At 41.8% G+C, this 14,118-nt stretch overlaps 1 protein-coding gene across 1 annotated transcript; it reads left to right on the forward strand.

Moving 5' to 3' along the window:
* The first annotated feature begins 11,584 nt into the window (after positions 1–11,584).
* Positions 11,585–13,454, forward strand: LOC121875725. Its single transcript, XM_042380376.1, has one exon. It carries the CDS (start codon positions 11,724–11,726, stop codon positions 12,549–12,551), a length of 828 nt encoding a protein of 275 aa, XP_042236310.1. The 5' UTR covers positions 11,585–11,723; the 3' UTR covers positions 12,552–13,454.
* Positions 13,455–14,118: the final 664 nt, after the last annotated feature.

A 14,118-nucleotide genomic window follows, 5' to 3' on the forward strand; every position in this document is an offset into this window, starting at 1 on the left:
GATAGAGAGAGACAGAAGAGAAGCAGAGAGAGAGAGAGGGGGAGGAGGGGGGCAAGAACAAGGGAGGAACCAAAAAGAGTCAGTTAAGTCAACGAGATCAAATACCTGTACTGTACATATAAAGGTGAAACCCCTAACACCCCGGGCTACGATTCTGGCTCTAGATGAGTACGTGTCCATTTTTTATGTACGGCGTTACCCATTATTTACCATTATGTGTGTCCTTGGAAACACTAAATGTATACTGAAGAAAAACATGTTGTCTTTTTTTCTATTGTCTTCTTCTATTACCATTTCTCATTTATCATCAATACATGCACCGCCATGTCAACAAAAAGATCATGTGTCGAGAGAATTTTAACGCATATTTGAATATTTACATAGATGTGCTAATATAGGAGAAATGGGAAATGTTTGAGAGGAGCTGTAGGGTTGCGTGACTTGGCTTGACTCCCAGACTTTTTTAAAAGGTTTTGTAATTTAGAGCAAAAAAATAATGAGAAACGCCGTATATAAACAATGGACACGAACTCCCCCTTGTCTACCTATAGTAACCGTATTATGGAGATTCACGCCGGGGGAAGTGAAAGCGGTCGAGTGCAGTGCCTCCCATCCTGCCTACTTGTGAATAGGAATTGTTCAAGGTGTTCTGGAATCGACTTCCCAAGCTCAGGTCAATAATCTTTATGCGGAAAGGAAAACCCCATCTTACCTAACTCCTGTATATGAGGTTTATTAATTGGTGTAAAGAAAGAAGAGAAAATGAAAGAGAGACAGCAAGAGAACTGGTCGCGAAACACTCTATTTTCTGAGCTAACACATTTCATCCAAACTGTATTAATAAAATTACCCAGTGGTCGTTAGGTTAGGTTAGGTTAGGTTCGCGTTGTGTTCTTAAAATGTAACATAATATAACTAACTACTTTTAAGAATGCTATAATAAAATTTTAGGTTAGTTTAGGTTCGTATTGTCTGCTTCTCAACAAGACAAGTTATTTAGGGCCTAACAGTCTTTTTCATTGTACTGTACTTGTTTATCACCCGTAGTGTCAAGAGGAGAGGTTCGTAGGCGAGTTGACCTCTTATGTGTATGTGTGTGTGTGTGTGTGTGTGTGTGTGTGTGTGTGTGTGTGTTTGTTTGTACACAGGGTGGTGTAATGCATCTAATGTGGCAGCATTATGTTAGCGTTAAGGTGCAGGCACTGCTTGCTTCCTCTCACTGTCAGCTACCACCGCTGGCTAGCCCTCGTGGTGAATAGGGAAGCAGCCTTGCGTAAGTCTACCCTTACCAGCACACCCTCTTCGCCATCAAAACTCATGCTGTGCCTCCTCGCGGCAACAAACGGGAACTGGGTTCCTCGCGGCCCCAGGCAAGATCAGCAGGGGAGCTCGGACCAGCAGTGGGTCCCAGACGGAGGCGTACAGGCCCACCGCATGTGGACACACCCTAGCTCCTACCAACCACTGGACCGCTGCCTTGTGGATTAACTTTCGCAGTTATAAAGCTACGGGAGTGAGCAACCCCGAAAGAAAATCTACGGCGGAACCCCTCATCAGGCAGACATGCTTACAGAGCTCCAGTATGACACTAACGGGGAAATAGGCAGAAGAGGTGACCAACATAGGAACCCAACGACAACGAATACATCGGCGGATGAAGGCAATGGAAGATACAGGTTACTAAGGCGAAACCCAACAAAAATGGGCGATCGGATGTCCACTGCAACTCTCCCTCTCCCCAGTCGTTGCAGCTACCTGCACCACTGCATCAGGAAAATGAAGAGCTAAGATGTGTGGTTACAGCCTGCACTCGTGCTCTACCACATAAACAACTCATGTGCAGCCATCATCCAGCTCATCATACTTTTCATCACCAAAACCCCTAAACCCCCAAAATTCCCTTGGCGACAGAGGAGTGGTGACGGGAACAGACAGAGATGACTGCCGGGATTCTCTAGTCCGAACTCTGCACATAGGCGGCATAGATAAAATGGTCGTTTATGCACTGTGATCTAGGCAGTCCGGCACTAGTTGTGTGACTGAACAGCTCTTTCAAGGAGCCACTGCTCACCCAACATTGGGAGGGGGCTATAAAAGGTGCCTTAAGCATTGCTTGGCTAAAAAAAGAATCTGACTTAGCAACCACACCCAGTAAGGTCATCCTAATGAGGTCAAAGACATAATCATAATCACAGATCAAAGAAAAACAAATTATACGTCCTCATGTGGACGCTGCATGGAATATCAGGACACTTCTTGATAAAGGCACAAATTTATTAAGCGTCCTTAAAGAACCGCCCTTGTGGCAAAATAGCTATTTAGGTATAACATCGACATTGCAGCCATTAGTGAATCCTAGCTCCCAGAAGAGGGTCGACTCACAAAACGGGGGTCCTGATATACTTTCTTCTGGAAAGGTAAGACTGCAGCGGACAGAAACCGCATTTATGGAAATCGCTTTGCCATTAATCAATCCATCCTCCACAGACTAACTGAAATGCCTGTTGGGATCAACGAGCGCCTCATGACGCTCCGAGTCCCACTGAATCACTCACGTCATGCCTTCTTCATCAGTGCATATGCCCTAACACTGGATGCAGAGGATAATATCAAGAAGGGTTTTTACACCGGCTATGATAATATGACATGATTTATTAAGGATGCCACCTTCGTTGGTGAGTTCTGAGGTGACTAAAGAGGCCGATACGGGACCGGCAGGGTCATCCACATATGTTGCACGCATGTAGGGCTACATCTAGTGTGAGAGGGGCGGTGGCAGCGTCTTTCCGCCGTTGGTGCTTCTCTACCTCGGTATGCAGTCGGGCTAGCTCGAAAGAATTGACACCTTGTGTGGTGCTCCTCCAAGCGTTGCAGTGTAGAGTAATCGTTTCCCAGGGGAGGAGGTCGATTTGGCACTTTTTCAGGTTTGTCTTAAGACTATCCTTATACCTTTACAGTTGCCTCCTAGCGTTACGTTTACTATTCGTTAAGTGATTGAAAAGTAGCTGCTTTTGCAGTCTATTGTCGCCCATGCGGGTAACATGGCCAGTCCAGCGTAGTTGCACATGGATGATGGTAGCCTCGATGATCCTACAGTTGGTGTCAGCGAGAATACTGGCATTTGTTCTCTAGTCTAACCAGTGAACTCGGAGGATGAAACGTAGACTACGTTGGTGAAAGTTTTCAAGTGCTTTGGGGTGCCTCCTGTTTGTGACCCATGTCTCGCTGCCATATAGCAGGGTGGGGAGGACAACTGAACGATATACGTGCAATTTTGTAGATAATTTCAGCTCCTTACAGCTGAAGACACGGGTACGGAGTCTACCAAAGGCTTGAGATGAACATCTGATCCGATGTTGAATACTTTATCGATGTCCGCAGTGGTGGACAGGCGGGAGTGAAACACGGAAAGTAGATAACATTAGAGAGGGTAGTACAGTTAAGATGGATGGATGGTGGAAATGTGGCTGAACCAGAGGCAGGCTGAAAGAGAATTTTAGTCTTACGTACATTCACCTCAAGGCCGAAGTGGGCATACGCCTAAGCGTAGGTGTTCATGATCTCCCGTAGGTTGCATTCAGTGTGAGCGACAAGGGTGAGGTCGTCTGCATACAGAAGTTCAGTAATAGAAGCTGCAAGCACCTTTCTTCCTGCCTGGAGTCTTCTTTCGTTGAAAAGACCCTTCATCCGGTATTCGATGTCCACCCTGCCGGCTTAATTGGCACCGGCACGAGTTGGTGCCAGTACACATTCTTGTTTTACTCCCGTTTGTATGGGGAAGAACTCACCCTGGGTGCCATTGAACAGGACACTGCCGTTCATGCCATCGTGGAGTTGCCTCACAAAGGTGTTGAATTTTGGTGGGCAGCCAAAACTGCTGAGGGTTCGCCAGAGAGCTTCCCTGTTAACCGAGTCGAAGGCCTTGGTAAGGTCGATGAAGGTCATGTACAGGTCACGACGCTGTTCTCTGCACTTTAACTGTGTCTGGTGAGAAGCAAAGATCATATCAGTGGTGCCACGTGATGGTCTGAAGCCACACTGTGATTCTGGGAGAAAGTTTTCAGCCTCAGGAAGAAGTCTGTTTAGGAGGACTCGGACGATGATCTTGACAGCTACGGACAGCAGCGAGATCCTGTGGTATTTCCCACTGTCTGACTGGTCTCCCTTGTTCTTATAAATATTTACGTCTTTAAGAGCTTGGGGGATTTCCTCCTTTTCCCATATATCTTCAGATGAGAGTGGAGACGGCTGGTAAGCAGAGGTCCTCCTGCTTTAAACACCTCGGCTGGGATTCCATCAGGCCCTGAGGCTTTGTTATTTTTAATCACTTTGATGGCAGTAGCTACCTCATCCAGGGATGGAGGATAGCTGAGATGGGTCAGCTATAGAAGCTGAGGGATCTGGTGGGTAGTTAAGACATCTACATCGGTGTTTTGGTTGAGCAGTGAATCGTAGTGATCTTTCCAGCGCTGAAGAAGGCCTCCATCGTCTTTAATTGGGGAGTTACCGTCAGATGAGCGGAGGGGGCAGCGCCATGAGTGATTGGCCCATAAATTATCTTCGTGGAAATGAAAAATTCGCACATCTTGCATTGATATACAAGTTTTTGTGTTTCACATGCTTTATTTTTAAACCAGTCGTTCTTTAGATTCCAAAGTTCGCGCTGCGGCACTGCTTTCTTCTTGCGGAAGGCATAAGCTTTGGTCCGAGACTGAGGGTTGCTCTGCCAATCAGTTAGAGCAGCACGTTTATCATCGACGAGAGATGCACGCACGCACGCACACACACACTATTTATAACACACACACACACACACACACACACACACACACACACACACACACACACACACACGCTCACATACACACACACACACACACACACACACACACACACAAAACCGCATCCAGCCCATACGAGTACGAACTGATCTCTATAAGACCAGCCCAGTCCAAACCATTGTAAAAATTATCAATAACTTGTAATCAACCAGTGTATTCACTCCCAGTCAATCTTACTTTTTGCACTGTCACTATGTTGAAATGCCCTGTAGTTTGAGCTTGTCTCCACCTAGTTATTATATATCATATTTGTATCACTTATGTTGCTTGTATATTATTTGTAAATCAAGAAACCCATTCCCCAATTTTGTAATTGTATATTTTCAGCCTTCCTGCTGTCATGCTCTTTCAATAAAACGTTTATTATTATTATTATTATTATTATTATTATTATTATTATTATTATTATTATTATTACACACACACACACACGCACAGCCCTGTAAATGTATTCAACGCATATTATATCATTATGTTTAAATCAAATGTAAGTCTGTATATTTTCAGCCACCGGTTGCAACTCTATTAATAAACCGTTTATTATTATTATTATTATTATTATTATTATTATTATTATTATTATTATTATTACACACACACACAGCCACACCCACACACACACACACACACACACACACACACACACACACACACACACACACACACTATGTTGAAATGAACTGTAGTTTGAGCATCTACATATGTCTTATTTGTGTCACTTATGTCACTTGTATATTATTTGTAATTCGTAACCCATTCCCCAAATATGTAACTGTACATTTTCAGCCTTCTGGCTGCCAAGCTCTTTCAATAAACCGTTAATTATTATTACACACACACACACACACACACACACACACTCTTTAGATTAGTATATTGGGTGACGTTTAATAGCTTTCAGCATTCAGGACTAATAGTCCCTCGTATACAAGGATATAATTATTTAAGCTATCTCTCAGCCGCCTATTTTTACCAGTGTTTCAACCATCCCTCCCTCCCACATTATCATTCAAGCACTAAGACTCATAATTCCTCTCAAAATCGTTTAAAATCAACAGTATCATCCAAAATACGGTTCTTATTTTTTCATATAACATCAAAATAGTACAGTAAGTGATTGAAGATTTCCAACAAACAGTCATAAAATTTCCCAACCACTTTGTTGTACCACACGAAGTTAAACCATGTGGAAAAGGAATAGTTATGAGATTTGATAAGAGAATGTTTTACCCTTAACTCATGAGAGGATTGTATTATTTCAGATGATTGATAAATAAATAAATAAAAATCTATGCTGAACAGCCAGACGGGAACAAGCTCCAAACTACAAAAACGCCAGATTTTGGACCCTATAAACTCTAAGCCAGAGAGGCAAAAAAGCCACAGACAGAAGATGATGCAATGAAGTATACGTAGAGACCAAAATCGACTTTGTTCACGTCTGGCTGGGGGCTCCTCATATAGAAAACATATACTGAGAAATATATTTACTCTGAACAAAAAGAAAATTCTAACATGTTTTGGGAAATTAAAGAATAATTATCTCTAAACACCTTAAGTATTATCACCAGTGTGTGAATTTCCATCCAATTTCTACCACATTTCAAGAACCTGAGAAATACTATCGTCCTTCAAACATTATCTTTCAGACCTCACAGACCAAAAAGTATCCCGCGAAGATACGAAAAATAGGATCTATCAAAAACGCACATACACACACACACACGCACACACACACACACGCACACACACGCACACACGGACGCACGCACGCACACACACAACGTAAACACCTAGAAAAAGTGCAAAAGAGGGCATGCAAGATTATTCTCTCCCCTTCCTACTCCACATATCAAGAAGCGCTCAACACACTGACCCTTTCGACTCTCACTGACCATCACCACGACCTCATCTGCAAATTTGGTAAGAAGCTTCTACACCATCCTCGACACCGGCTCCTACTACCACCTGAGATCCCTAGCCCGAGAATTGCTGTTCGACACCACAACCGCATCCAGCCCATACGTGCCCGAACTGATCGCTATAAGAACAGCCCAGTCCCAACCATTGTAAAAATTATCAATCACTTGTAATAAACCAGTGTATTCACTCCCAGTAAATACTACTTCTTGCACTGTCACTATGTTGAAATGCACTGTAGTTTGAGCTTTTCCCCATCTAGTTATTATATATCTTATTTGTATCACTTATGTTACTTGTATATTATTTGTAATTCGAAACCCATTCCCCAAATATGTAACTGTATATTTTCAGCCTTCTGGCTGCCAAGCTCTTTCAATAAACCGTTAATTATTATTATTATTATTATTATTATTACACGCACACGCACGCACGCACGCACGCGCGCACGCTCTCTCTCTCTCTCTCTCTCTCTCTCTCTCTCTCTCTCTAAGGTCTTAGTAATACCTTCGTCCTTGGAGTAAGATAGCTTGAGCAAGGGGCAGGGAAAGAGAGAGGAAAAATAGAGAGAGGGAGAGAAAAAGACAAAGGGGGAGGGAAGAAGAGAGAGAGGGAGGGAGGGAAAAAGAAAGAGGGAAAGAAAGAGTGAGAGAGAGAGAGAGGAAATGGAAAGAGAGAGCTAGATTTAGAGAGAATTCACACCCACCAAGAAACAACGTTGAGTCTTATAATGTAAAATGAGACTCCAAGAACTTAGTCCTATGATAAAAAAGGAGAGTCCAGGCAACGAGTCTTATATAATCCTTCACAGTGAGGACAATCAGAACTTCAGAGAAACACTTTCCCTTCAGCTGCGACGCAAAGGAAAAATTAAAGTTGTAAGATCTCTACTAGATTATCTTGACGCTGTCTTGCCCCCTCTCTGTGTGTGCGTGCGTGCGTGCGTGCGTGCGTGAGTGCGTGTTTGCGTGCGTGCGTTCGTTAAAGTTAAAGAAAATATTAACCAGAGATAAACATTGAAATAAATAAAACGTAAAGTAGAAAATGGAAGGTAGATATCAACATTACGTAACAGTAGACGTAGAAAGTAGAATATAGTAGATTAATAATAAAAGATACGATAAAATAAAACATACAGCTGAAGTAGAAAGTAATAGTCATTAGAACGTTCGGTATTGTTTGCGTTACCTCCGATATTTCCTATACCCATGTTTCTGCTGACAACTTTATCAACATTACTATAGAATTACAAGATAGAGCACGTCAAAAATTGTAAACACTGAAATGAATTACAGCAGCTATCATATTTTAACTAGAATGATACAAATAAACCGAAAGGAAGATGAAAACACCAACAAGATACATAACGCAATAAAGAGAGGAATAAAAACAATGAACAACGAATAGAATGTAAAGCTGAAGACAAAGAGAAAGAATTTTATAGACGGAATCAATAGTATATAATAATTATGAATAAAATTAAAGGTATAGGATAAATAGACACAGGAACGAATAAGAAAATCAAGATGGATGAAAGACAATGATATATAATCAAAAAAGACAAGAGAAATGCCCCCCAAATGACCATATAGACGGCTGTGTCTACTGCTGCGGTTATAAGATTGAAATAAGACTTTTATCCTATTCATAGAGATTATTTTTCTTTAGTTGTCTTCCTTCCTACTCATTACACATTTTCTATATCACCCCACCGTCCACCTTGAGCGGGAGAAAATGAGAAAAAAGATAATGAGACCAACAATGTTAATTAGAGAAAGATACCTCAAGACATGTTGCTGGGGAAAGATTCACCTGCTGAGAGGGAGTCACCTCCTGAGAGGGAGTCACCTGTGGGGAGGGAATCACCTGCTGAGAGTGAGTCACCTGTGGAGAGGGATTCACCTGCTTGGAGGGAGTCACTTGTGGGGAGGGAGTCACCTGCTGAGAGGGAGTCACCTGCTGAGAGGGCGTCACCTGTGGGGAGGGAGTCACCTGCGAAGAGGGAGTCATCTGCTGAGAGGGAGTCACCTGCTGAGAGGGAGTCACCTGTGGGGAGAAAGTCACCTGCTGGGAGGGAGTCACCAATGGGGAGGGAGTAATCTGCTGAGAAGTCTCCTGCAGAGAGGGCGTCACCTGCTGAGAGGGAGTCACCTGCTGAGAGGGAGTCACTCTATAGTGTAACTAACCTGATTATTCTGTCACTGATCTCCTCTTCTCTTCGTAATTTCCGCCTGAAGGTGAAGTCGTTCCTGTACAGGGGTCAGTTGTGGTTCAGGTGTGGTCAGCCATCGTGTGACGTGTACTTGATGCATGTTTCAATTTTTTTCTGAAACAGAAGACATTCAATCAGAGGATATAAGACGTTCTACTTCTTTTAGAAGAAAAAGGTTTATATATATATATATATATATATATATATATATATATATATATATATATATATATATATATATATATATATATATATATATATATATTTCATGTAGATCCACAATGAAAACGTGGATAAGATAAATAAATCTTGATAAAATCACACGGGAAAAGGGAAACAACGGAGTACCTTAGCTTTCGTCTTTATTCAAGACATCTTCAGAGGCCTCTGAAGATGTCTTGAATAAAGACGAAAGCTAAGGTGCTCCGTTGTTTCCCTTTTCCCGTGTGATTTTATGAATATATATATATATATATATGTGTGTATAATGTGTGTGTCTTGATAAATTCACACAGGAAAAAGGGAAACAATGTGTGTGTGTGTGTGTGTGAAGAATAAGAGGACCATCGTGCAGATAAACAGCAACATATTTACTTATTAACGTTTCAATGGTATATGTAATCATCATCAGACCTAAAATGTAATCGCATAGATATTAAAATTTACTTGTGGTACTTAAAATCAGTCACATCATGGATACATTAATCAGCAACACGTTGAACAAATATAAGTGAACACTAACACATGAAAATGTTAATTACTAACAAATTAACATCGTGAGCATAATTAAAAGTAGTAACAGATATATTCAGAGCTTAATACTAGAGAGAATTTTAGGCAGGAGGTAGTAGGCAGCTAACAAACAGGGAGGTACTACCGCCTGGGAAGATATTGGAAGCATAATGTATTGTCTAATGGTGGACCCTGCTGCTGTATGGCATCACGAAAATTGTGACCAAGTCCCAGGTTGCTGATCTGACTTTCTGCTTCATTTACATACAATTGCAGGGTTTCAATTGTTTCTCTTACTATTAACAGCACAGAATACATACAGTATATCGCTTCTCACTTCTTCTTATTAATTATTATTATTATTATTATTATTATTATTATTATTATTATTATTATTATATTTTCGTCCACAGGCCCTGATGTAGGTCATTGACCTGTGCCCTGGTGGGCTAATCCAGTTAAAAAAATACATTGTGATTATAAATACAGTAAAACAGTCCAGGACTCATGGGTGCAGACTCCTTATTTTCTTATGTTTTTATGCTCTTATTGGTTGTGACCCGTGACATGTCGTCGGAGCAAGTGGTAAGGATGATGAAGTCTGAACTGTTTTTTTTTTATACAAAGTGTCAACATACTTGTCTCTGACAGCTGAGTACGATGGTTTGAACAATAATTCATGTGTTATATAAGTGGTCCACTAGGTCGATACTCTTAACTCTCATTTGTCGTTGGTTCGACCTTTGCCTCTGTAGTGTTCCTTCATCTTAATACTAGTTGTTAAGTTCCTTCCTGAGGGCATGAGCTGATAAACAATAGCTGTATTACCAATAGTTACCTCAACGTGTGGTTGGAGTAGCTTAGTGGTTCCCTCTGTGAGCATCGACCAAGGTGATGTTTGAGATAGTCTTTAAAGATGTTTTAAGCCTTTGGTGACTAAGCTGGCGGATATTAAGTTCCTTTTGTATTGGACAGGTATGGCAGAGGAGAATTTAAAGGGGCACTAAACATATCGGTAAATTATTATAAAATGTATATATTACACAGAGTATTGGAAGAGCGAAATAGCCATCTTTCTGTACCCTTGGCAGTCTATACACTAAAGGTGACCGAGCAGCCCCAGATACGAATACTTTTGATTACGTGACTTCATTAATTTCGTTATCGACCTTTAAGTATCCTTAGGTATTTGATATTGTATGATAATCACCCTTGTATAGAAGCATTCCCTTTGTCGAGTCTAGTTATGATAATCAGAATAAGCAGCAGGAGAAGAAGCGATAATAAACATAGCAATAATAACAGCAGAAACAGTAAACAGTGAGTAACAGACGTAAAAGGAGGAATAGCATTAGAAAAAGTGTAGCAGTAGAAGTAGCCCTGAGAGTAGTTACAAGTTACTTCTATCACAGGTGTAAGGAGCAACAAGTGGCCACCCTGGTATCACGACCTCCTGTCAGCACACTGTTGCGTTGTAGTGAGGTGCGCAGATGGCGGTGGTGCACTCGGCTGGCACTGCCCACCACCACTAACCTGTAGCAAGAATGTTCTCCCCTATCCAAAGAAAACTGTTGCGGGAGAAACTTAACTTTATAAAGAATAGATACATTATTAGAGAATAAACAGTTTGATAGAAATAACGTGTTGACCAAAGAGAATCACCGAATTTGCTAACTGCAGTGGTACTGTTGGGCTTGTTTCATTAATAATCAAAATATATGGTTTGTGTTTAGAAGTTTCTAGCCTAGGTTGTCGTTCTCTCTTAACCTACTACGACCTACAGAGCACGTAAGCTAAAGAGAACGCTGTCACGCAATGGCAACCTACACGACGCATGGGGGCGTGGCGACCAGCTCGCTCATATAAAGGGAGGGATGCTGTGCACACATCAAGAGCGCTTGCTGTGGGATAGCGTCCAGACCACTTGGGCTCGTGACGACTACTGACTCGACACAAGAGAGACTTCTTATAAAGTTGATTCACTTACGTGATAAAAGGAAGTGCTTTGTTCCGTTATCATGGCCACTAACAAGATCGCAATGAAGTTCAGGAGCATTACTTATCCCAGCCACGAAACATCCGGCCAGAAAAAACAGCGGAGAAAACTGCAGAGAATGGAGAGTTTCGACTTCAGTCAGCATGATTCCCCGACGGTGTCAACCAAGTCGATTGTCAGCAGGAGGGAAGTCTCGGCGGAGGGTCGGCAGCGAACACAACATTTCCATGACACGCATGCACAGTCCACCCCCTGTACTCTGGCTCCGGGACAGAAATTACTGAGGTTTTCGGACGAGTGTTGGTACAGCCCAGCAGGGGAGCAGGCAGGCCGCCCCCACGCAAGCGTTGGCTGTCTCACTTCACCCAAGTCCAAGCCCGGAGCCGCCGTCAGGATAGGTGTGAATAGCGTTGAAAGATTGGTAGACTGGCAGCGACAGTCATCAGACAAACACACCATAAGCTCAAGTAACAGTCAGGAACATAGTCATCGACACAGTCGCTCAAAAGAACGTCGAAGCGACCGTGATTCTACAAGCAGCGAGAAACGTGGCCACTACTGCGCCTCCGTCAGTCTTCCACCACCATCCAAGTCCTCCGAACAAAACCCCACTGCCAACACAACAACAACGACACCACCAGTTACCTCAGAAACTCGAGGGCGTCGCTCACAGTTCCGACGGGCGTGGTCGCTCTTCTCTCTCACGTGCGACAAAGAAGTCGAGCGAGACCGCAGGGAGAAGTCGCCGCAGCAGCGAATTCTGAGGCCACCCACACGCCACTTCTACCGCAGGGGACTATCAGGACTCCCTATCGAGTGCTCGACGAGATACCTGGGACTCGCCTACTGATTTTCAGCCGAGGCGGACCCGTCGGCCCGCCCTGGACCATGGACACGTTGAACTTCCAGCGAGAGTGAAGCTGGTCTTCGCAAACATCGCATATTTCTCGGCATTGAGTGCTTGTGGAAAACTACATCGAACATTTATTAAGTGCTGCCCCACCGGCCTCTTGTAACTGCTCACCGCGAAGTGGTGTGTTTAAGACACACTAAGTGGTTTGTGGTATTTTTGTCGCTGAGGGTTGGTATCCGTACCGCCTGAACTCCCGGAAGGGACAGTGAAAGTTTTGTCCAGTGAAATCGATCAAGTCGATTAAAGTGTTTTCACTCGCTGGATCATTTGGATGTGTCAGATGTTTTAATGACACATAATGAGCTCACCAAAGATAATCTGTGACCCATGGGTAGATAATTCTCTCTTGTTAAACACAAAGTACAGTTTATCTTTCACCCGAAATTCTATAAAAGTTATATTTTTCTCACGTGGTAATAATAATAATAATTTGAGCTGAACTATACGTTTGATAGCCAGCAGTATATCAGTGTCTAGCTGGATAGATTTTTTGTCCAGATCAAATCTTGCTGCGACTCTTCTAAAAGCTAATAAACCAGGAGTGTTGCACGCATAAAATGTGATGTTCCTTGCCTTCCCTCGGTGTCTTCTAGCAGACTGACTTGTAGAAATACTTGATAAGTGGCCTTCTGCGTTAAACATTTTTCAACAATACATTTGGATCAGGAGGTGGTGTGACGATGTCCTCCTTGTTGTACCTTGATGGTATCCTCTGATACAATATTCTGTAAATATGAGTCATATATGTACAGTATACGTGCATATGTTTAACTATGTATGTGTTTCTAAAGTTTTGTACATAAATATTTATTATCGTTGAATAAACTTGGCACTCTGAAATAATTTTCCATTCTCCGTACATGTATATTTTATGTATCTATATGTGTGAAATGTGTTACTCGGCATTGAAAAGATATTGTGCTCAAAATCAGATTAAGTGATATTTGAAAATATGACAACTTCTTCACGTATGTATCAATGTCACTCAAAGTGAAAAACAAAACAAAAACATCAACAGTAAGCAATTTATATATTTATTAACTTTTACGAACTAATGTCATTTATAATCTGATTTTCAGCACACGAGTAATGCATAGATGATAAGAGCGGAGTTAATCGATGATCAATGGTAATTTGATGGGGAAATTATGAGTTGAACTGAACGAAAACAATACACACACATATATACAGTACACCCAGTTACTTTTTATCGCAAGTTATTGGTCAAGGGAGATGGGCAGACAATACAAGTGATATCATTAACTTCGATGTTTGTCATTAAATTATTATTTTAAATCTTAAACAACATAAAAAAAGAAATATGATGTTAACACTGCTTTACTGAAGAAATATCCACAAAAACACATCTGATGCAAAATAACAATATCATTCCAATATTTCTAAACATAGTGTACACCTGTATACCAAACTCCTAAGATAGATAATAACATTAATAGAACTTCTAGACAACCATTTCCTAACATTAAGACACAAGTAAAAATAT

Source organism: Homarus americanus, unplaced genomic scaffold, assembly GCF_018991925.1.
Source record: "Homarus americanus isolate GMGI-L3 unplaced genomic scaffold, GMGI_Hamer_2.0 scaffold22250, whole genome shotgun sequence".
NCBI classification, from domain to species: domain Eukaryota; kingdom Metazoa; phylum Arthropoda; class Malacostraca; order Decapoda; family Nephropidae; genus Homarus; species Homarus americanus.